The sequence below is a fragment of the Panulirus ornatus genome, chromosome 43, assembly GCF_036320965.1.
Source record: "Panulirus ornatus isolate Po-2019 chromosome 43, ASM3632096v1, whole genome shotgun sequence".
In the NCBI taxonomy this organism is placed as follows: domain Eukaryota; kingdom Metazoa; phylum Arthropoda; class Malacostraca; order Decapoda; family Palinuridae; genus Panulirus; species Panulirus ornatus.
The window spans coordinates 29,140,010-29,164,508 of NC_092266.1; the positions used below are offsets into that span (position 1 = coordinate 29,140,010).

Genomic DNA, 24,499 nt, shown 5'->3' on the forward strand with positions numbered 1-24,499 from the left:
CTGGGTTGCAAGCATTAAATAGGTGGTTGGCAAAGGGTGATAAGCACTTAACCCTCTGGAAGGTAGGTGAGAGGTACCCAAACCCAAGGACCTTAGAGATTCTCTCATGGCACGTGGAACAATCCAACCCTGGAGAGAAATAATACACAATGCTTGCGCAATGATGTTTCCAAACACATTCAAACTGTCATCCATTAAATGTAAACATTCATTTCCAAAATTACTTGTTAGTACTATGGATGACTGATATACAGAACATTTATGAAGTCAATGAGCAGCTTTCAACTTTAATAACTCTGGGCATGCACATGGACTTTCTAAACACCCTGAAGTTTAAATTAAAAAGATTAATAAAAATCAATCCTAAACATATACAATACATGAAGTTAATAACAACCGAAGACTACTATAAAAGAAAAACCTAAAATGTTTTAGTGTGCAGAATGCAAGACTTTGGAAGCATCATAATATAAAAATTTAGTACCATGAGAAAAATTTTCTTTGATATAATTTCAGGCCAACTACCAAGAATAAGGCTGTGAAATACACTTCAAACACATCTCAGGTCTAAGAACAGTGCAGAGTGACTTTACAGCCAATTCTTCATTGAAAACCCAATCCTGAATAAAATCTAAACTATTTTCTTGGTAAACTTTGATAACATTGAAAGTACAAGGAATTAATCAATCTGAACTGCTACTGTGTTCTATCGAAAGGGATTGACACTCCACTGCAAAAAATCTCTTGTGCTATTAAATTAATTTTTCTTAATCTATGAATTATGTAAATGCAAGATGTATAACAAAGGTAATCAAGTAATCCCTTTCCTAGAATACCAGCCAATACTCTGATGTTGTAGCTTTTCCTAAAATACTAGCCAATACTTTCATGTTGTAGCCAAATGGATTCCACCATCTTGTATTCTACACACCTCTGACCATTGGCGTGAAGGATTTAGTCACCCCGGACAGGGTTAGGGTCTCGCCTGGAGGGGGGAAATGAAAACAAAATGTAAAATATGAATGACATAAAGGAAAGTGATTTATAGTGTAACTTGCACGTATGATCATTACAAGAAGCAAATTACTGTTACTGGGGAATGCTAAAACCACTTAGGAGGGAATTATACTTTATTTGAAGTGACTCACTTAAAGTTGCTACATTAAACCTTTTTACATTTTCAGTAAATTGGGACGAAAAAAACATACAGTATAGGGAATTCAATGTAGAATAATATATCTATCAAAAGAAATAAGAAAGTGCAGGAAAAGTAAAAGTTCCCCATCCCATTTCTCTACAAATTCTATTAAGATTAAATTGTAAAGCCGAGAATTTACTCTAGATCTATCTATGATGGAAAAACTATACTTGCATAGATATCAATACGCAGCAGCACCATTTACTAATGAAACAGATTCCATGTGCAAAACACAGTACAGTTCACCTGAATGATTTTTCAAGAAAACTGACGAGAAAACTTTTGACCGGTACCAGCAACAAATCAAAGGTATGTTACACAGTGTAACACAGCACACTTAACCCTACTTCACTGTAAAAAAAATTTCAGTGCACCTCTGTCTTATTGTAAAAATCAATCACTGATAGTGTGACCTGACCTAATCTAGTCATTCTGGGTCACACAAAGCAGTACTGACACCACCTAAAATTTCTGGAGATGCTAACAGCATCATTAGTGTTGCTGGTAATGGTCACATTCATCATGACAGATTTTACATGGTAATACTGAATGGATACAACAGACCCACCATCAGAATATCTCAGTTCACTTCATGTCATGTAAAGCATGGAACCTGCATTACAAAAAAAAAAAAAAAAAAAAAAAAATTGGAATGAATTTAGTGTAGAACAAAATATGATGTTCTTCATAAATGAGCTAATGTCACTAAAAACTATATGTACTGGATAGTCAACAATACATGACATTTTGATCATGTAACATTTATGTATAGAGGTTAATTTAAGTAAACTGTTCCTGAAGCTACCAATAAGATCTAGGATATATGACATTATCATGTCTTTCATCTTGCCATATATATAAACTTATGGGCCACTTGTGAGAGCTGGGCCACAGAATTAAGTCAATAATAAGATGCTGATGAGAATCCATGAATCTGTGTACTGTAGCTAAATTTTAAAGAGCACCCATGAAAGCAGCCCCATGGTGCTGTCACTTATAATGAAATGCTGATAGAATTTTGTTGCTGAACTTGAAAAGAATACTAATGAAACCAACCAGAGCACCTTTGTTGCTGAACTTGAAAAGAATACTAATGAAACCAACCAGAGCACCCATAGTGCTCTGGTTGGTAATGAAATGCTCACAGAAACTACTTAGGCAACCATGAATCTATTAACTGTTGCTAAGCTTGAAAATAAAATTCCACCGTCAAAATCTGTTTAAAGGTAAGGACTGATTAAAGCCAAACTTTATATACAAAAGATCTATTAAAAAACAAGGAACAAGGAAGCTAAACAGTTTGGACCTAAGTTATATCTTACAAAGCAGAGAGGAAAATCACACAAAAAACATTCTGTTACTTTCACCTTGTATAATACTTGTTTCCTAAGTTGTCCATATGTATTCAAATACGTTTTCTTTAGTGAATTCCAGTGTAATGCATTTAATTTCATGTTTAAAAGGAACATTTCTGATTCACTTCTATATTTCTATATGTCACCTTAAACCACTGCTGGTTTCTCCTTCCCACTCATTTTCAGCAATATCTAAACAGTTCTCTCTGGATTAGTAATATCCACATACATGGGAAATGACCAACTGTTAACAAGAATACACTTCAAAAAGTATAACAAAAATAAAGATATAAAGAGGCATGGCAATGTCACTGAGTAATAAAGTAAAGTCATATGAAAATGTGGGATTAACATTTGATACAAGATCTCACAAGGAAAGAAATTAGCTAGAATTGACCATATATGAGCAAATGCAGTAGGGCTTCCTCCACACTATCACTCACTACAGAGGAAAATATCAACAAATGCACCTTTGCTATATCCTTCATAAACCTAAATTAACTGCATCCCCGACATACACATCTTCACAGCATCCTTGATGTGCCTAAATTCACTTCACTCTACACAAATGCATATTTGCTTTGGCCCTGACATATGCATCTTCACAACATCCTTGCACAAATAACCTTTGATGTAATCCTTCCAAGTCAGGTCAAAAGGTAGGTTTTAGAGTGCCAATTGTTGAAAAAAAAGTGTTTTCCCTTCTTATGGAGAGAGTCAGATAGGTCATCCTGTTTCTAAGGTAGTTGTAACATAACATATCATAATTTGTCTTACCATCTGAAAATACTGCAGCATTTTCTGCCTTTTCTTCCTCTGCAGCTCTAATTGCATCATCTAAACGTTCTTTAAACCATAAAACCAATTGGTCATAATGTGATTCCCCAAGTTCCTTCAGCTTAGGATCTGAAAATTATGCAAACACTTTATATAAGTGACTGAATTTTACAATAAACAAGACACATCATGGATACAATCAATTATTACAGAAACACTGATCTAATTCCAAAACTACAACAATTAATCTATCTAGAATATTCTTAATGACCTATTCCTTTAATTTCATGAACCTCCAGCTATCTATCTATCTACTGCCATTGCTCTATTCCCAATTCAATAGCATGGATCAGGTACATCTCTGCTTTAGCAACATCACAAAAAACACTTATATTGCTCCAAATGTGTTAAGATGAAATATGGGCTAAGCATTTACATATGTGTGTCTTACTTTTTCAATTTACTTATCAAGATTTTTGTCATTAGAGACTAAAGTCTCCATTCAACTTCCATACACAAATGTTTCCACTAATTCCAATCTCCTATCATTCCTCTAATACCTTCACTTAAAACATTCCTAATACTTATCAATTATCCCACTACAATTATCCACTTCTTCCATAGTCTACCTCTTCTCGCATCTCCTACTGTACTACAACATATCCATTTCTTCCACAGTCTACCTCTCCTTGTACCTTCTACTGTAATACAATATATCTTCTTGACCCACTAACTACAATCCAGTCTCACATACCATTCCATAGTTTCCCCCGAATGCTTCACATGTCCTGATTCAGCCCATGGACACCAACATTGGTCCCAATCTATCAACTAACTTAAAAGATACACTGAATGAAACAACACTCTCAACCTGTCAATATTTGACTGTAAGCTTCCAAAGCATGATGATGGAATTCAAGAAGAATGCACATATAGTACGAGTTTGAGAAACATTTTCACATATCTTCTCAATACAATGACAGTAATTGCCTATAACACTTCAGCTCAAGCCAAAGTACCTCATAATACTGAGCTGAAAAACTGGTTGGTCATCTTGATCTCATTTCCAGATTCAAGACAGATGAAACCTAATCAATATCTAAAAGAAGCTTTCCACATAACCTTTCAGAATAAAAAGAGCCAAATATGAATATTAAAGATTACTTATGTCCCTTTAATAATACTGTAGACTGTTTTGCTATCTCATGTCTGCTATGTCAAGAGCATAGTGCAATGCATAAAAATGAAATGCTTTCCTAAATACAGACTTTCTCAGGGAAGGGGTGTCAAATGTGTAATGAAGGTCAATACTTTTACATATTTCTTGGTTGCTCTGAATGTTTCCTTTGGTTGTTGCTTTAGAAAATGCACCTCTCTCATGGATGACTTTTGGGAACACTGAAATGAAGCTGGTCTACTTTTGCAGACATACAAATCACTTAAACTATAATATTCACCTAGGGTAAAGTCCGGAACAGCCTCCTTAATCTTGTCTCTGTATGATATGAGGGAGGTTCTGATAGAATCTAAGTCTTCTTGAGATGGCAAGATACCCTCCAAAAACTTTGCATCTGGTAGAGCATCTCTCCACTGTTCATAAGTCTGATGGGAAACAGGAACAAGTATTTACTGAATAAGAGGCAATATCTATCAAACTGTGATCCCATTTTTGGCCTTACACTATTTTTCTACATGCTTTGGTTCTTCAAGGACTGCTCTATCACACAGTATGCATCAAACAGTAAACATTACAACAACTTCAAAACTCAAAATGATTTTGCTGAAGTAATCACTGATGCTATGGTGTAAATCTACCCATCTATCAATATTTCTGATGCCCATTTCCTTCAGGAACTCCTTCAAGAGGTTGGCCATTGTTAGTAAACTCTCATGCCACTTCTTACCCTTTAAAGCTTCAAGCTTAACAAGTCAGCGAGAAAAGGCAACTCTAGCACAGCATTTTCAGAGCCTCCTTCCTAATGTTCCTACTAACTACTACTGACGAATGTTCCTACCTAATACTTTTACCTAATGCTCTCACCTAATTTCCTACCTGACTATTATTCCTGCCTACTACATCTATCTATTGCTCCTACCAATTTGCCAAAAGGCTGAACTAGCACATAGCACTCATTACAGAAAAATCTAGAGTTATGAAGAGTTAAGTGTTGTCAAGTGTTATGAGTGATGAAGAGAGATTGTATGTCTGTGGACAGAATGCCAGCAGTCCATGTGAGGGGGAGGCACAAAGAAAAGACAGCTACCTGGGTCAGAAGAGTGCAAACTGACAACTGCAGAAGTGCTGGCTCACTACACAGCCATTACTAACCCTCTAGTACCAATGCAGGTAGAACTGGTAATATACCTTCCTGGTTGGTGGTTGCCTACTAACTACTGTGATGCTCTTGGAACATTAGATTGGAGCCTCTACAAACACAGCGCTAGACTAGCCCTCTGCCAGTGGCCTTTTAAGGGTGAGGCACTAAAGGTTGAGATGCAGTACTAGAGTTATTAGTCAGAGAGACTCTATTGCCACGGCCACCCCTTTGAAGGAGTTCCTATTAGAACAAGCATCAGAGATATAGATAAATAACTAGCTTTTATTGATACACGATTACTCTCTAATTCTGTACACATCAATCAGTAATTATTTCAACAACTTTACAATTACAATGTGATTATACTTTCGTAAACACTACCATAGCATAGATATCTATATCATTCATCAATCTGTGAGAATGCTTTTGGCCTCATGTTTTTCATGCGCATTTGTTCATAAATGACTGCTCTATATCACTGTATATGCTAAATATTGGATACAATAACATTATTACAAAGTGATTATATTCAGGTAATACTATCACCATAGCATATATGTTTATGATATCAATCTGTGATGCTGTTTTTGATCGTACACTCTTTTCTTTTGCATGCATTTATTAAAACACGATTGCTATATAATAATATATACAGAGCATAAATAAATCTTAAACCAAGACCACCAATACAAAGAAATTAATTTTTTTTTCTTTTTTTGCTTTGTCGCTGTCTCCTGTGTTTGCGAGGTAGCGCAAGGAAACAGACGAAAGAAATGGCCCAACCCATCCCCATACACATGTATATACATACGTCCACACACGCAAATATACATACCTACACAGCTTTCCATGGTTTACCCCAGACGCTTCACATGCCCTGATTCAATCCACTGACAGCACGTCAACCCCGGTATACCACATCGCTCCAATTCACTCTATTCTTTGCCCTCCTTTCACCCTCCTGCATGTTCAGGCCCCGATCACACAAAATCTTTTTCACTCCATCTTTCCACCTCCAATTTGGAGTGAAAAAGATTTTGTGTGACAAAATAATAAATGATTTTTAATATTCATTTACTTAAAATTATCCTTGGACTTCTATATAAGAAAGAGTCCTGGTGTTACTCCAGATGTCTTTTCAGAGGCTCATGGAACCCAAGGCTGTGCTTCTTACAGTAACAGGGAAATGTATACTCCTCTATCTGTACTCCTAGGGATGCAGCCCTACCAGAGGTGACTCTTTACTCATGGTGAAACCTCAAGCAGATGGAGTTTGGCAATACCTAATGTGTAATATACACAGTTAGACAAAGTAATACAACTAAATAATCTTAGTGCAGAGGATGGAATCACTGTGGCTAGTTGAGCCATACCGCCATGGAAGGCCATACCTCAGTAAATCCGATCATTATGTCAATGCATTTGTAATTCAAATTTGTCACAAGTTCTGTTTTCTATACTTTCAGTTCCTGAACTATTTTACAAACATGACACTTAGGTTATAACAGTTTTAACCTATATCTACTGCTAAAATAAATTTTTGGCTGAGAGTTCAAAATAGCAGATGATGTTGCAGCCAGTACAGGAATCCAATTACTTCTTCATTATAGGCATCTAAATAATAATTATTACCCTTGTAATCTTGTCATTGGTGTTTCTATCATCATCATGGGTACTTCCACTATTTCATTATTTTTCAATCTGCACCTCCTAACTCCTAAAAATATTGTGATAAATGATACATTTTGTGACATAACCCCACTGTGGACAGTGCAAATTATCCCCAAGTGGTGGTAGCATCTCCTAGAAGGACAATAAGCAGCAGCCTGGCATGCAATGATTTTTTTTTGTACATCCCGAACACTAACATGGGAATCAAAAACTTTCACATATGTATGATGAAAATAGTCACTGGGTAAAATTCTTCACATTCTATATAATCACATACATTCAAACATGCATCAAAAAAAGCAAACTTACTACCAGAGGTGTTCACAATCTTTTATAAACTATGATGATATAAATATCATATGGCCATGAAAAGGGCAGAAAAACAAGGTTATGGACAAAAACTACCCATTCAAGGATCAGGGTAAAATGACCAACAATCTGTATGACTTCAAACAAAAATGCATAACTCAACTACTGTGAAAAAACTGAATATATACTGCACCTTAGCTAGAGCACTGCCACCTGCAATGCTTCCACCAAGCAAAAGGTAACGTATCTTGAGAGCTCCACGTAACACCCTTGCTATGACCATACCAATACCACGGGAAGGAATACCATAGTTTGGACCTGAAACCCTGAGCAGATCTCCTTGTAAGCAGTGAAGGGATGAATACTGTCGCAATACGGGTGCAATTACTGTTCTAACCTGTAAAGAAAACAGATAAGATTAAAGCACTAAATGGACAGTAAATGTAAGAACATTGCAAGTAATATGTAAGTCATTCTGGAAATGTGCTTCGACCATGTGTCTCATGAACTCTCATTGTGTAACTCTCTACCATATGGTAAGAAAAGGCACTAAGGTATAGCTTGATTTTTCAGTCACTTTACCTAACCAAAGACATTCATCAGATGAAACAGTACCAGTAAACTTAGGTTTACACTGCAAGAAAAAAATCTATAACTCAGACTAATCATATAGCAGACAAAGCAAATGAAAATGACAGCATAGCCTATGAGACTAAATTCAGTAAAGAAATATCTCTTTAACTCAGAATAATCAAAACGGAGTAAACAAAGCAAATGAAAATGACAGCAAGGTCTGAGATTAAATTTTCCTTCTGAGAATATGTCCCACTCCAAACTTACATGCTGATGATCATGCTGACTGGACAACTTCTGTCTTACCCATCTTGTGTGACTAACCGCTATCACCCGAACTGCAAACCTGAAGAGGCAAAATAGGTATCTACTTAAGTGATGTAATTACCAAATAAGAGACTTCACAAAAAATCCATCAAAAATGATGACAAACCTATCCCAGCTTAACTTTCAAATACTGTACTTCATATAAATGTTAGGAGTCAAAGAAAGTTGCTTCATATAAATAATGATCATGAAAAGGGTGATAAGCTGCTACCAATCTTTTAATAACCACTCTCTCTTACAACTTAAAAGGTACATCCAGCAAGCTTACAAATTTGTAATTTGAACATTCATTTTTGTTCCCCCTAGCCTTTATAAAACAGCAATATACAGGCATTCTGCCAATCCTAAGGTGCTGCAAACTCCTGACTAACCAGTCAACAACATCCACTTTCTGAAGTAATTCAATAGTAGTCCCATCCATCCCAGCTGCTTTGCCACACTTCGTCTTATGCAAAGCTTTCACTACCTCTTCTCTTTTTACCAAACCACTTTCTGTGATTCTCTCACCTCTCATTTCTCCATGACCATACATCCAAGATCTGCTACCCTATCAATGCACATATTCAACAATCTTTCAAAATACTCACTCTATCTCCTCCCTCCTCACCTCGTTCCTGCCCGTTACCACTCCATTATTTGCCCCATCCACTGGTGTTCCAATCTACCTGTTTTTCTCATCATTAACCTCCTTCCAAAAATTTTTCTTTTTGCTCCTGATGCTCGCGATATAGCACAAATAAAATGGCCTTGATTAAGCACTCAGTTACTGTTAGGTGTAACAAAACAAAATCTTCCTGTATGCATATTTGTATACATGTATGAATGAGTGACTTTCTTCTTATATTACTTGTCTTACGGCATTTATTGACTCTTTCTATAAAAACTGGCTTTTGTAAATAACAGGATTCACACAATCATTAATCTAAAGAGCAATTATCAATTACTGGGATTCATTCAATTAATAATCTAATGAGAACAGTCTCAGCAAAACCTGCAGTTGTCACAGAGCTCTTATTCACCGCTATCTTGAAGAGCAGGGAAAGATGCTGCATTAAAACAGTTAAAGCAATCAATGTTTACCTATCCCGTAGTGGGAGGATGGTCTGCCTAAAGGTGGATGGCAGTTTAAAACGACCGGATGAAGAACCTGATACATCAAGTAACAGCACTATCGACTTAATATCATTTGTACCAACATATCTATCGGCAAAGTAACCAATAAGTTTACATGAATGATAAAGGGAGAAATAGTCTAATTGGTAACCTAAATTAACTCTATACACAAAAATATCTTAAAGTAAAATAATAATGTACTTCCTTCTCACTCACCCAAATCTTCCTTTTCTTAACTTAAACATACTCAATTAGAACACTAGTCGAGGTAAACCCATATATTAGTGTAGTGCTTCAATGTTATGTCGGCATAGCAGCTGATCTTCTGCTGCCGTGCTTTCTTCAAGGTTGTATACTTTATTAATTTAATGAAGAGAAGTATTCTCTTTTTTCAATTTTCTTGGATCCATAGAATACTTGTATATGTATATTTATTTTCCTTTTAGAACTGGAATACGTGAGAGTATATTCTTTGACATTTAAGAATTTCTTCAATTCATGATACGGATAGTTTTCGCAGTCCATAAAAAAAATTGTGACTGCTGTTATACATACATGATGATTAATCCATCTCTATTCTGTATCATCACATCAAATTAATTATATCGTCTTCCTATCCTACTGTAGAAATGATAAGAAAATAATAATAGATAATTTCGTTTCTTGAAGCTGAGACTTAAACTAGCCGCTTATTGGCTGACGCCCATGACGTCACGTGTTTTCATTTTCAAAAGCATCAGAGCAGGTCACCAGGAAGGTTCCTAGGTACCATCTTCAGGCAAGGTTTAAAACTTAATTTTGAAGGTTGGCATCATGCATTGTTATGGTTATTTCTCGATACTTATCACCAACTTTATCTCCTCTTGATGACGGGGTTGAAACTCACTGTGTAAGTTGTTAATTTAGAAACTTATGTAATGCCTACCAGGGACGTGTTTGTCAGATTAGTCTCAAATTCCAACAAGTATTTAGAAGCATTGTATGAAGTACAGGAACAGATTACCAGATCTGCACACATAAAACTATGGCGATTTGAGTTCAGTGCTTGGACTAAAGGAGTTGCTACATGGTAGGAAGAATTAAGGTAATTAATATAATGTGCAGTGGGACATTTGCGTCTCTCGCACTTTGTGAGTACTTGACTCTTCACTGACTAAAATTCAGTTTGGGAAAGTCTAGAGAAGACTTGCCCAGACTAGTCCACAGAAACTGTCAGAACCTTTGGGAACCATATGGAAGATGTTTATTTAGAAATCTTCTATATGGTTCCCATATAGCTGAAAGTGAAGTTGTATTGAACAGTTTGGAACAACTATGCACCATAAACAGATGCTGGTCTGCTATGATAGATTAACCCTTTAAACAGTTAAGAAGTGCCGACAAGGTGTTTGCAGATGTAAAATAGGAATTCTGTTGAAAATGATAGATGTTCAGAATTGAAAGAAAGTACTTACAGGGTGTTTTTAAGAAATCACCTTTATCGAACAAGGTAGGTGGGAATGATCTTAATGCGTTTGTAACTAATTTTTTATTCAGCATTGGTGCTAGTAACTGTGCTTAGATTTTTAGATTTAGTCTTTAGTATTTATGAAATAATTCTGTTTTGTTTGTACTTAATTATTAGTCTTTAGTATTTATGAAATAATTCTGTTTTGTTTGTAGCTTAATTATGTTTTTGTATTCATTTCTGTTCTTTGCTAATTGCCATCAGTCATTGTGATTCTGTTATGAGGACCTCATTGGAAGTAAGTAATTGTACATACTGTATGTCCTATTGTTGGTAAAATTTGTAAAGTTCTTCACCTACGGATATTGCCAAAATGAAATCACTCACGTTGTTATACACTGGTGCTAGTAACTGTGCTCATTTTGATATGATTTATAGTCACTATGAAGTCATCGTGATTTTTAATCTAATTCAATCATTTTTTGTTATCTCATATTGTTTGATATTTTTATTGTGCCATTAGTCACATTGAATGTTTTACGTGGGCAACATTGGAAATAAGTGCTATCCTTGGTTTGATATTTATACATGCACACTGTATTTGTATTATAACAAATAATCCAAACCAAACCAAATATTACCTATGACCTGGCCTAGCACAATAATATTTAAGCATCCAGAGGGAGTGTGATTAACGTGTTTGAAAGCTTTTGATAGGGCAGAAAGACATGATGATATTTCTTTGCTTCACTTGTTTACACAGCAGTAAAGGCAAATGACATGAAAATATTTAGAAATATTACACCTTTGATACTGTATATGATATAAATATGTTATACCTGTATGTACAGGTAGGTGTTACTGGACTCCACTTACATATCCTTACATTGGAAGTGAAAAATCACCCTTTGCAAGATTGTCATCATTAGATGAAAAGGTGTACGGTCTTTTTGAGGAATTTTCTATCAAAAGGAGTCAATCATTTCCCTTCTAGTGGTTGGAGCACAGCCTTGAAGCTGCAGGAGCCCCAGTAAATGGATTGTGGGGTTTTGTGTTTAATGATTAGAACTATAATAAGTTGATGGTGTAGTTTTCTTTTTGAAATGATATTATACTTTTTTAAGAAATATACTCCCATTTTTCATGGCTCTCATTGATATTAAAGTCTTTATGATTTTTTTTTATAGAATTAAAATCAGCAATGGGAGGACTTACCAGCAAGCATGTGGAGGAAGCTGTCAAGACCTCAGGGACTCAGGATACGCCAAAACAAACTCATGTTTTGTCAGCTGATCCTCGGTCCCCATCAGACTACATAACAAGGACACCCATTTCTGTAAGGAGAAAAACTAAAGATTTTGGCAGGTTTTTTTTTTTTAATAATAAAGTTTTTCATTGATATTGAAAGTTGTAATGGTATTCTCTTACCCTATGTGAAGTTTGTGTATGTAAAATACATATATATTTATCACTTTGTTGATGTCAATATATTGTTGCTCCTGCACTCTTGCCCTTGCTTAATTTAATTCCAACTTTGTTAACCTTTCCTCACTCATTCTCTCCATATGTCCAAAGCATTTCAGCATCCCTTCTACTATGCTAACCACTCTCTTTATTACAACACATACCTCTTACCCTTTCATTAATTACTCGATCAAACCACCTCACACCACATATTGTCCCCAAACGTGTAATTTCCATACATCCACTCTCCTGAGCATAACCTCGTACTAGTATTATATTGTAGGGACTACTACTCCTTCAAACATACCTATTTTTACCCTTCCGCATAATGTTCTCTCTTTCCACCCATTCTTCAGCATCCCTAGAAATCTGGTAAGTGGTAGTACTTGTTTTATTGCTAATTAATTAAACCTTAGATATAGTTTAGTATGTTATTCAAAGATAAATCTTCAGTGATACATTTGATCATTGGTGATTTTATAAAATTTTTACTTTAAAAAACTGCCATTGTATACTTCAGCTTTTTTCAACAGGTGATGGACACTCCAGATGGTGATCGCAATGGTACCTGCACTCCACAAGATGGAAAAGTTCTTAGAGTGCTTGAGCTTGATCCACGTTCACCTATCAGTGAAGTTAGTAATGCGTTCTTGTTCAGTGACTAAAGATTAGTTACAAAGCAGTTTGGGTGGGAGTGGTCTAGTTCTTTTGCAGAGAACGGACCGTCCAACATGTTGAGGTGGGACTGTTCTGTGAGGATCTTTGATTCATTGTTGTTGCTATGCAGCCAGTGATTGTTCTTAGGGCACTGTTTTGTTTGCCATTTCCTGTGTCAGCAAGGTAGCACCAAGAACTGATGAAGAAATGGCCTCATTTTCACATATCTATTCTGTAGTTGTCATGTGTAATGTACTGAAACCAGAGCCCCCTATCTACAAACTGGCTCGGCAGACCTTTCTGTGGCTTTCCTTGGCTGCTTCATATACCTTGATTCAGTTCATTGACAGCACATCATTCTCTGTATGCCACATCACTCCTGTTCACTTTGTCCTGTGCATACCTTACACCCTCCTGCATGTTCAGGATCTAAGCACTCGAAACCCTTTGTCCTTCCATCCCCACTTCAGTCCCATCTTTTTCCTTATCCCCTCTACTTCTGACACATATCCTCTGTCAGCCCCTTCTCATTCATTGCCTTTATATGTCCAAACCATTTCAGCACACCCTCCTCAGCCTTTTCAACCATTTTCTTCCTAAACTCACAACTCTCTCTTACTCTATCACTTCTTATTATTTGGTGAATGATTGTCATGAGACCTCTTCCATGTCCTTGTTTTATGTCTTATCCTAGGGTTGTGTGAGTGATATGGTAAACTAGGAGTGACATGCTGTCATTAGGCTGAACCGGGAGGGCATGTGAAGTCATTGTGGGAAATCATAGATAGGTTTGTGGGCTTGCCCACAGACAGGAGGTTCTGGTTTCGTTGCAATGATAGCCTGATAGCTGGAGAATGGTTGTGAAAATAAGAGGCTGTTTTTGTCTTCTTGGCAATTCCTCTATGTGGGAAACTGAACTTGTTTGAAAAAATATGCTTTACCAGACTCTGTGAGCTTGAGAGTGCACTGTGAGTCAGAGGTACCTTTATTAAGGCTGTATCATCATCAGTTGACAAAAAGTAGTGTGGTGTCGAAGAGGAACTTTTCACTCTCAGGAGACCATGGTTTTTCTGCTTCTGTTCATAGTACAGCTTTGAGGCTGTATAATCATACAATGGTAAATGAGTAAAGAGAGGTGATGTACAATTTGCTAAGGTAGGTGGCAACATGAGAGGTGAATCTGTTTCTTTTTTTCTCAAATTATATTCTTTTGGGGGCAGTCTCTTGAAAAAATCCAGAAACTTGTGACACTTTGGGAATTTGTGAAAGGACAAGAGTTGAGAGAATATGAAGAAAATCAAGTCATTGAGGGGGATGAGATTGGATTGTTTTGAGTGCCAGTATGATTGGTTTGGACCTGGAGGATGTACAGTCCTTTAGGTACCATGGAGTGGACCTTGCAGAGGGTGGTACTAAGTTTGATGTTTAGGTTCATCTCTTGCAGATATGTATTAGATGAAAAGCCTTAAATAAACCTTAAATAAAAGTATGAATTCGGTAACTGTTGAACCACACCAAGTACAGTTGAGTTATACCTTGGAAATCTCCATTGGTATTCGACTGCCTTGGTTGTCAGTTCCTTTAATTTTCGGAACAGTAAGGCAGTTGAGTTAATGTCTTTGATTACTTTATTCAGGTCAACTTTGTTCATATTCTGTATGAACTAAAAAGCTACTTATTTGAGAAGTGACTTCTTTTTACATGATTGGATGTGATTGATATTTCAACAGCAGGAAAAAAAGCATAATTGTTCATAGCGTCTTTATATTTTACCAGGTTAATCGCACTCCTATTGTTGTTGAGACAAAAACGCATCGCCGTCCTTGTTCTCTCAAACCTTCCAGACTAGCACAGCTGGAGTCTTTTACAAGCTGTGGTGAAGAAGGCAATGACAGTGACGACCAAGACCCCAGATCACCAACTACAAAAGTTCCTAGAACACCTTTGGAAGAAAAAGTACATGGTGAGTAAAGGTTGTGAGAATAGTTTGTTAAATACTTGCTGTGTTTTCATTCCCCATATATATATGACTGTCATTAATATTACTTTTTCTCAATTAATTTACGTTACTGTGGTTCCAGTAATACTGTTTTAAAGATTCTTTTTCAGTTGTCTCACATGATTATTGAAGTAGCATTGCTGTTCAGGTTACCTATCTTTCAGTTTGCAAAATGTTTGGAGATTATCAATGTAACCTATTATCATTGAAGATATTGTCTGCCACACTAACATGTATGCATATAGAAAAATATCCCCACAAACAAAAACAAACTATTGGATATATCAAACATATTGTACTGCCCATTTAAGCCAGGACTGCACATTACAAATCTCCAGATCTTATATCTCCACACTTATTAGCCTGGAAGACCTATAAGCTACACTGAACATAATGAATACTTTGATTTACAATGTCCAAAAAAATATTGTTTACTCCCCAGATATTTTCAAAGTTGATACACAGCTGAGGTTTATTGTGAATGAAAGCATATGACACTCTTGGTGAAATCATGCTACATCTGGATGCTGAGCTGGTGTTTCTAATGGTGTTAGCACCAGCAATCTGCCTCAAGCTATCTTGAGGGAAGGAAGTTCTTTCTCTACTCTTCCTGCTGCCACTTCATTTTAGAAAATTTACTTCTGGGCACTGTATTTCTTCCACCTGTGCTTCAAGATAGTTGGCTCGTTCTTTTCTAGGGAGAACCCAAATTTTCTTGCTTCCAAGCAAGAAAATTTGGGTTTATGTGATATTTCTCAGTACACTGGGTGTTCAGAATGCACAATCAGGTGGCTGCTTCCTGCAACACCTCATCAGTGCCTCATTCAGATCAAGACCCTATGGACTCAAAAAATTGGCCCTAGAATATTTCAGGAACATTGGCAATACTATGCCCAGAGTCTGCAGGTTGTAATCAAGGTTAAAGGAGAGATGACAACATACTAACATGTAAGTGCAACATCACGTGTGAAAATGTATGAGGAGTTGGACGAGATTTTTTTGTGGACACTGTGATTGCCTTATAGGTAAAATCATCTGCAGTTTGCACTGTAAGAAGAGTGTATGAAATCGAATGTTTTATCCATTATTTATGGATTCATAAAGGGTTCGTATCTTCATCAGATTTTAGATACATTAACTATAGGCATTTTAAACCCAGTACACAAAGTTAGGGCCTGTTTGTATGTAATGTTTTGTTATTCATCCTTTTATTGTTGTATGTTAGCCATTTTTATGATGAATCTATTGTAAAAGCTTTTGTGCTTTCACAGCAGTTTCTCAAACATACAGTGACCAAAGTTATATGGGCTTACGTACAATGACATCATAAAATTTATGTACATTATGTGATCTTACCTGATGTGGCTAAGTAGCAATCATGTTTGTTACTTGAATTAACTGCTTTTTTAAGAATCATTAATTTGCAGCATTACACATAAAATTTTAGCAAAATAGTGAACCAATGAATGATGTGCTGAGAACTTTCAGAAAAATACAAATGGGTTCTTAGATATTTTGAACCTCGCCACCAAGCCCATAAATGAGTCTGGGTGTTGGTTGACCCACTTATTGGAGCCCATGACCAGCAGGGCCATGTAACCACCACAGCCTGGTACATTTTGTAAATACTTATTCAGTACTTTCATGAATTTTACCATTATGCATCCTCTGGTTGCAGACAATGGATTGAATTGTCTTGGGCCCTGGATGTTTGAGGTATTTTTTCTTTTTTTGCTTCTTGCATCAGTGAACCAGGGCATATGAAGCAGTCAGTATAAACCATGGAGTAATCTCAAGGGTTTTGGCTGTGAATAGTAGGCTCTGACTTTGTTAACTTGTGCATGACAGCTGGAGATTGGATGTGCATAAACAAAGCCGATGGTTATTTTTCCTGATCCTTCCTTGTTGAGGTGGTAAGACAGTTAAACAGTTTATTAAAATCAAAGAATTATGTTTGTATGGAACATAGTTGTATTGATATTTCTTGAATCTTTCAGCATTTAGCAACTCAGAATCTGAACAGAAATGTGGTAGTGATATAAATGAGGACCACGAAATAATTGAGAATGGAGAGGAAACAAAAGAAGGCAGTGAAATTCAAGATAAATCCAAGATAATGAAACCTTTGCAAAGTGAAGAATCAGCTAACAAGGTTAGTTATGGATAGAAGTGATATTATGAAAAGAGAATATTAAATGAATCATTGAGGGAGTCATTGATGATTGTTTTCATAACTACATGTAAAGAATATATGTATGTCATAAAATTCCAGTCTTAATGTTTTCTTAATTTTTACTTTACCTCCCTGTCACATGGGCACCCTTGCTTTAGATACTAAAATCTGTCTATCTATAACTCTGATGTCTGTTACCTTCTGGAACTCCCTCAAGGGGTTGTCCACGGCAATAGAGTCTCCATAACTAGTGAACTTGTGCTGCTGCTTAGCCTTTTGTGCTTCACTCTTAATAAGGCACTGCATAGGGCAAGTCTAGCACAGCATTTACAAAGGCTCTAGATGCTAAAATCAGCTTTTGTATATATAAAGGTAAAACATCTCTAGTCCAACAATCTATAGTATTAAAATATCTAACATCCAAATGCCCACATATTTCAGGTTCTCACTTAGATGGGTCATTATTTTTCACAGTTTGAATTAAAGGCAGTAGTGCTCTATGCTTTTCTATTATTTTCATAGATTTTGCCCTTATTCTACTTTTATCATGGTATCCAGTACCTTAACTTACATAACAATTGTTGAAGTGGAGAGGAGGAGAATTTTAGGCAAGTACAATAAAAAATGCTTTTTAACATTTTATACAGCATATATTTAGTCATTACATACAGATAACACATAGAAATTGAAAAACCCTGACTGAAAGATCAGTATATATAATCTCAAAAATATGAAATCCAAACTTTGCTCGGTCTCATGGAGGTCAGACTGGAGATAATCTAATTGTGGTGGCAAAACTTAATATATTGTTGTACGTATAGTGTCAGCAATTGATGTACATACTTAGGAAGGTATACATTTTGTGAGAGAGAAGGTGCATCTCCACAAGACCTTGCAGTCTTTACTAAGTTTGTGAGGGACATATATCTGTAATCACAATTTTTGTTTATAGGTGCGTCGTCCATTAATTTCATTACAAAATACTACAACAAACAATACACCTCGTGGCCTCCTTCAAGCTAAACAGTGCAGAAGTGTGGAGGAAGAATATAACAAAAACCAGCAAATCATCCTTGGTCAGCTATCTACCCAGGAAAAAACTGTAGTGTCTAATACACAATTTGTTGAAAGTATCTGAGCTGTTTCCAGTCAAAATATTTTCTTAGGTATTGAAGAAATATGTATCTCATTAGTGTGTATTTATGTATAATTATTGTTATTGTGCTCATTAGATCTTTTTAAAAAAAAAGATAAAAAAGAGATTAAGTACAATGACAAAATGGCAAAATCTCTGTACAGTCATAGCTGATGAGTCTTCAAATCATCGTAGACTGGACCTGGAAACTTTAGAGTACTATATTAGAGATCTTGGAAGCCCTATCCAGTAATGTGTATTCAGATTCAACATTAAATATCAACTTGATCATGGAATTTTAAAGTAATGACTACAAATCCCTCTTAAAACCTCTCCATGAATTAGTCTTCATACATATTGTTTGTAAACTTTCTCACATACAATACTTATTTTAACCAATTATAAAACAAAAAAGAGAGACCATCTTTGTAATATCTAGGTTGTACAATAAAGATTTTATGTTATAGATATCAAAATAACTGCAAAGACTAATGGCTTACAATCATGTTATGAGAATGTTAATGTAAATATTTTCCTCTATGATCTTTTCAAACTATCATGTCTTGCCATATATTTACATTAACAGATTATATCATGCTATCAAAATGTTATTGTAATTATTTAACTTCTGTTTACGAATATCTTTCAGACTTGTATCTTATATTTACATTATCAAAAACATTTGTTAGTTTATAAGCTTAAAAGTGCTTTCTGAAGTAATTGAGTTGATGCGTTAATTGCTTTCTTGGGATTTTCTTTTGTGTGTATCTATTACCTGTTTGTTATTAATGAAGTGCTTCCTTCTTTGTCTGTATGTGTGCATCAGGATAGGCACACATCTTTAGGTATCTCTATGTGTTTGCCTTTGTGTATTTCTTATTTGTTGTTTTGTGTGTATGCATATGCTCTCCCTGCAAAGTCTCTTGATAGGGACTAGGTTGGTACTCTTCTCATTTTTCTTTTCTCACTCTTTCCATTCCCCATCCTCTTCTCTCCTCAACTTCATGCTTAAAACATGCATGTATGTATGACAGAGATGAGATTTTTCAGTGGATTTAATTCCTCAAATCTGAAAAAAGAAAGGGAAGAGGAGTCAAGGACTGAAGGAAGCCTGAGCCCAAGTTGTTCATCAAATAACGTATGAAAATCAGCAGCCACATGGCTTTTGTTGATAGGTATATTATTTCTCGACTATAACCATCAGTTTCCATAATCCCTATGTTGGATAAAAACCATATAGTATGGTTAATTCCTTGTAAATATAATGAAATGTATACCTTCTGACGTTATGCTGTTTTGTAATTTTTTTATCCATTACAACCTCTCGTAAGTGAGCTGTCAGTTAAAGCTGGAAATAAGCCCAGATTACACCACAGCAACTAGATACAAAACTTTTCTGGGGGCTTATGGTGACCCTGAGACCTCCATCCTATGACTTTTTGATCCTAATATATGTGATCTAAGATTTTTGTAATTATTTACTTTGGGGGCATGGTGAAAACTTGCCAGTGACCATAGAAATCATGTCAGTGGATTTCTTATGTAGGTAGCAGAATTCTGTTCCAGCTGCAATGATCACTTTAAAGAATATTAAGTTCTGTTTGGTTTTGTTGGTATTTTCTTTTTTTCTTTCATATTTATCCAAACCTCACATTAGTATACATCCACTCTTGAGGTGTAGGTAATCAGAACTGCCTATCAACAACCATGCCCGAAAGACCTGTCTGGTTTTCCTGGACTGCTTCATATTCTGGTTCAGCCCTATTGACCACATGTCTCCCCCTTTATACTACATTGTCACAATTTGCTCTATCCCTTGCAAAGCTCCTTTCACTCAATCCTTCCACCTCATCTTTTGTTTTCTCCCTTTTTATTCCTTCCACTTCTGACATGTACCTCCATAATCATCTCCCTACTCATCCTCTCAGCATGTTGAAACCATTTCAGTACATCCTGCTCACCGCTTTCATACATAACCTTTCTTGCTACTGCACCTCTCTCTTATTTCCGGTTTTACAAATAAAGCACAATGCCAGCGCAAAACTAATATTCTTTTTCTTTTCTAAATATTAATATTTTTCCTATTCCCAAAGCAAATACATTTTGAGATTCTTTGCAAATGAGGCTTGTAACAGATAGTATGTTATTGGAACACTAGTAAGAAAAGGTATTTTTAGTTTATTTTTTTCTTAAATCAGTTAGACTAATCTATCCCATTTACTGTATTTATACAGAATTTAATATAGTAAAGCAGAAGATGAAGAGTGGGTATTGAGAGTTTCTACGTTTCCCTTAATCACAGCAGCTTTCTTGTTAGTGAGGTAGCATCAGGAACAAATGAATGATGGCTTTATTTGTACACATCTGTTCATGCTGTCCTGTATAATGAACTTAAAGCCAGAGCCTACCATCCACAGCCAAGCCCCACAGACTATTCCTTGATTTACAATGACTACTTCATATGCCCTGATTAAGTACATTGTTCATTGTATACCACATAAAATGCAAAAGAAATTAAGTATTGAAAATAAAAGATGAATGATACAGACTTTGTGTAATAATTTCAAAACTTTCACATGTATTGACTATTCAAGTAGAGCTCCTTTAAACATTTATTACAGTATTTCTTTTCATATTTCTAATGCTTTTCTTAAATGATAAGCACAATCTGATCTCACTGTAATAGTAAAGCATAAGTGATATGTGAATGCAATACTTGCTAGTGTAATAGATATGCCATTTCCAACTCATTTTGCCATAATACCCTAAGAACATAAACATACTAAGTAAGCACTACTCAAAAGTGATCCATAAATAACCGAAAAACAGGACAACCATGAAAAACTTGTACTAATTCCACCCTGTGGCAGCTATTTACCCATCCTTCACTCCCATCAACACAGTGCAACTTAAATCTTAAAGAACTACCCTGTGATACCATATCAAATTTTACCTTAAAACACCTTGGCCCAATTTTAGTCCAAGCACTTACAGATGTCTTCAACCATTCCTATCTACACAATGAAGTTCCAAACATCTGCAAAGTTGCCAAACTTGATCTAAAAAGGAATCAACCAAAACTTTCCACACCCACACAACATAACTAGACATAAATGTACCAAAATACATCCTGGATGGCTTCAATCAACTAAAAACACAATGCAGACAGCATACATATATTTAAATTGTGTGATAGTAGAGAATGTTCAAAGATGGGGTCCCATGAGTGTAAAACCCTCCCAATACAGTAAAAATAGTTTAGTACAATACCATAGCACTGCCATCATGGTAAAGTCTTGTAATCACTCGCACATTAATAGTGGTGACAGATATCAACAAAGCATTCAGCACAATCCCCTGAAACATCTTCACACACAAGATACTCCCCCCCCCCCACACACACACACACACACACACACACACACACACACACACACACACACACAATAAGGACAAAAAATAGTTAACTAAATACTTAGCTGGCTTTCTATCAACGCACACAATCCCTCCTTGTCACACATAACACTAGACAACATAACTCCTATAACTCCCTCTTTGTAACTGTCGCTTTTCCTGTGGTGAGTGCTGAGTGCCAGCCCTGCCTTTTGGCAAAATGGTAGGAGCAAAAGACAGAAGTATTAAGTAGAAATGTTAGGGCTATTACATAGAAGTAGTTGGTAAGAACATCAGCTGGTTGGAACATAGGTAGAAGTATTTGGTAGGAACATTAGATATGAGCCTATGAAAAATTGCACTAGAGGTGCCCTCTGCCAGTGGCCTATTAAGGGTGAGGCACTAAAGGCTAAGAATTGGCACTGGAATTCAAAAGCTATGGACACTTGCTGTAGCCACCCCCTCAAGGAATGGGGGTCAGAGATATAGATAGCTGGGCACTAAGCCAGTTGCTCACAAAGACCTTACCATAAAAATCTCAAGTCTTCTAATGGAGTTTCCCATGGAATAGTTACTCCAACCCTTTCAGCCTCAAAATATAAAGTCCCCTCACCTGTAGACAGAGTGAAGGACCTTTCATAAGCAGATAACCTCACAATCACGTCACAGCACCTGACACCACCAAAAACACAACACACTTTCAACACTACATCATGCAGTTAGAACACTGGCACACCCAAAACAATGTCTGCATCACAGGAGAAATCTTTCAAGATCTTCTTAAGCCATGACGAACATGAATCCATCCAGCACCCTCTCATCACCCTGAATGGACACCCACTACTCAGCAAAATTTCAACCATACTCGACTACATTTCATTCATTTGACACTCCCCACACCATGACCAGCAACAAAAGGTCTATAAAGACTAAATGCCTTCACAACACTTAATAGTGCCTGATTTGGACAAAAAAAATTATCACCCCTGTGTAAGCAAGGTGCCAGGAAAGGATGAAGAAATGGCATAATACTCTCACATCCACTCTAGCTGTCAGGTGTAAAGTATCTTGAGCAACTAATTTGTCTGCATCAACGTAAACTATGCCTTACCTGACTGGTCATGCAAACTATCTCAAGCAATTCTGTATTACAAGGCAGTTTCTAATATTCATTGCTTACACAGCAAAACAAATGTATTTCCAATACAATTTCACCTCAATATGTTGTTTTCTGCAACAGCACAAGACCCCTCATGCTCAAAATGCAACTTCTGCCCTGAAGACAGCATTTACTCCTCAATTATCCAGTACTTACCTAACAAAGACACTCATATCACCTCATTTCTTGTCCTGTGGTCCTGCCCAGTGGATGTGGCCAGCATCCTGAGTGCTCCATGAACCCTAAAGAAGGGGATCCTAGGGCTTAAAGATACAGGTATCATGAGTTTGGTTGCAGTGAAAGTTACATGTACTTCCCTCTCTAAATGCAGAGATTTATCCAAATCAGAAGGGGACAACATTATACAAAGGCAACATTAGGTTTAATCACTGTCCAATAGTTGGATGGCTGGATATGGTGCAAGTATAGCATTACCATACTCTTTTTAGGAGTTTCAACTGACAGGATATTATTGCCCATGCAGTGATGAACTGTGGACCATCCTGATTTATGTCGTATGTAATGGCTACTAACCTTGTTTTACATCATTAGATAGTGCATTGTCCAGCACACAAAACCACTTACTCAACCTGCTGGTATGTCACCCTTGACCCCAAAAATGATGTACGTTAATCTGTCTTATATAATTTTGAATATTCAAATAAGCATTATTCAGGTGTTTCCATACTGACTGCAACACAAAAAATCAATGCCACATGCAGTAAAAAAATAATTGGTATTCAATGTGTGACACATCAAGAATCATGCTTAAACATTCAGGATATAACTATATATTGATAGAAAACCATTTGAAAAGGCTCTGTGAAGACTAATGTCATCAACCTATGAAACTGTCTTGTTTGATTTTGTTTATACCTTTTCAACACAATGACTTTTCTAAAACCACAGACCATACAAATTCATGTGCGGGTGACAGTAATCTTCACATATGTTTTCTGACAATTCTACTCATTTGCCTGCAGAGCACCTTAATGCTTCTCTTCTCAAATCCTTCTTGGAGATGAGAAACTCAACTAGTAATGTTAAGTCTGTAACTGGGGCACTTTCTTATTTTTCCATACTATAATGTTATTCAGCTGCTGTTTATCCCTAGCAAAAACCCTAGTTGCTCACAACATTCTTGATCTCAAACCACTCTCACCTGAAAACAATAGAGCTATGAACCTGTTAAAAATATCGTGGAAAATCTGCTTTTTTTTTATTTCTTGCTATTATATATCCTTCTTATGGCTTACCCTGTGTAAAATCTATGTTCATCAATGCATGAAATACTGCTACCACGTTTAAGGAGGTACATCCAATTTCTCCGTATACATTCTTGACAGTATTGCTCAAGGCCATGTGCTATATGAAGAATCCACCTCACTTCAAATTCTTATCATCCATGTTAGTTCTTTTGTATCCTCTTTT

General features: G+C 36.2%; 3 protein-coding genes across 9 annotated transcripts in view; 1 reads left to right on the forward strand and 2 right to left on the reverse strand.

The window, feature by feature from the left end:
* Window positions 1–9,981, reverse strand: part of Opa1 (Opa1 mitochondrial dynamin like GTPase) — a 50,232-nt gene extending 40,251 nt beyond the window's left edge. For 4 of the 7 annotated variants that reach the window (XM_071687407.1, XM_071687405.1, XM_071687404.1 and 1 more), the window contains exons 1-6: window positions 9,858–9,981; window positions 8,469–8,547; window positions 7,822–8,025; window positions 4,788–4,932; window positions 3,331–3,459; window positions 932–985 (exon numbers count right to left, since the gene is read on the reverse strand). In XM_071687407.1, coding sequence (XP_071543508.1) covers window positions 932–985; window positions 3,331–3,459; window positions 4,788–4,932; window positions 7,822–8,025; window positions 8,469–8,547; window positions 9,858–9,886 — 640 coding nt within the window. In that variant the 5' untranslated portion in view covers window positions 9,887–9,981. The remainder of the gene's footprint in view (window positions 1–931; window positions 986–3,330; window positions 3,460–4,787; window positions 4,933–7,821; window positions 8,026–8,468; window positions 8,548–9,857) is intronic. The other 3 variants (XM_071687408.1, XM_071687406.1, XM_071687403.1) reach the window with 1 other exon arrangement.
* Window positions 9,982–10,347: 366 nt separating this feature from the next.
* LOC139762486 (uncharacterized) lies at window positions 10,348–21,064 on the forward strand. Its single transcript, XM_071687424.1, has 6 exons — window positions 10,348–10,445; window positions 12,276–12,424; window positions 13,086–13,187; window positions 14,986–15,172; window positions 17,206–17,360; window positions 18,334–21,064. Exons 2-6 carry the CDS (start codon window positions 12,290–12,292, stop codon window positions 18,517–18,519), a joined length of 765 nt encoding a protein of 254 aa, XP_071543525.1. The 5' UTR covers window positions 10,348–10,445; window positions 12,276–12,289; the 3' UTR covers window positions 18,520–21,064.
* CSN7 (COP9 signalosome subunit 7) overlaps window positions 18,257–24,499 on the reverse strand; it is a 33,830-nt gene continuing 27,587 nt past the window's right edge. Inside the window, exon 7 of the mRNA XM_071687420.1 lies at window positions 18,257–19,585. Within this exon, the coding sequence (XP_071543521.1) occupies window positions 19,580–19,585 (6 nt within the window). The 3' untranslated portion in view covers window positions 18,257–19,579. The remainder of the gene's footprint in view (window positions 19,586–24,499) is intronic.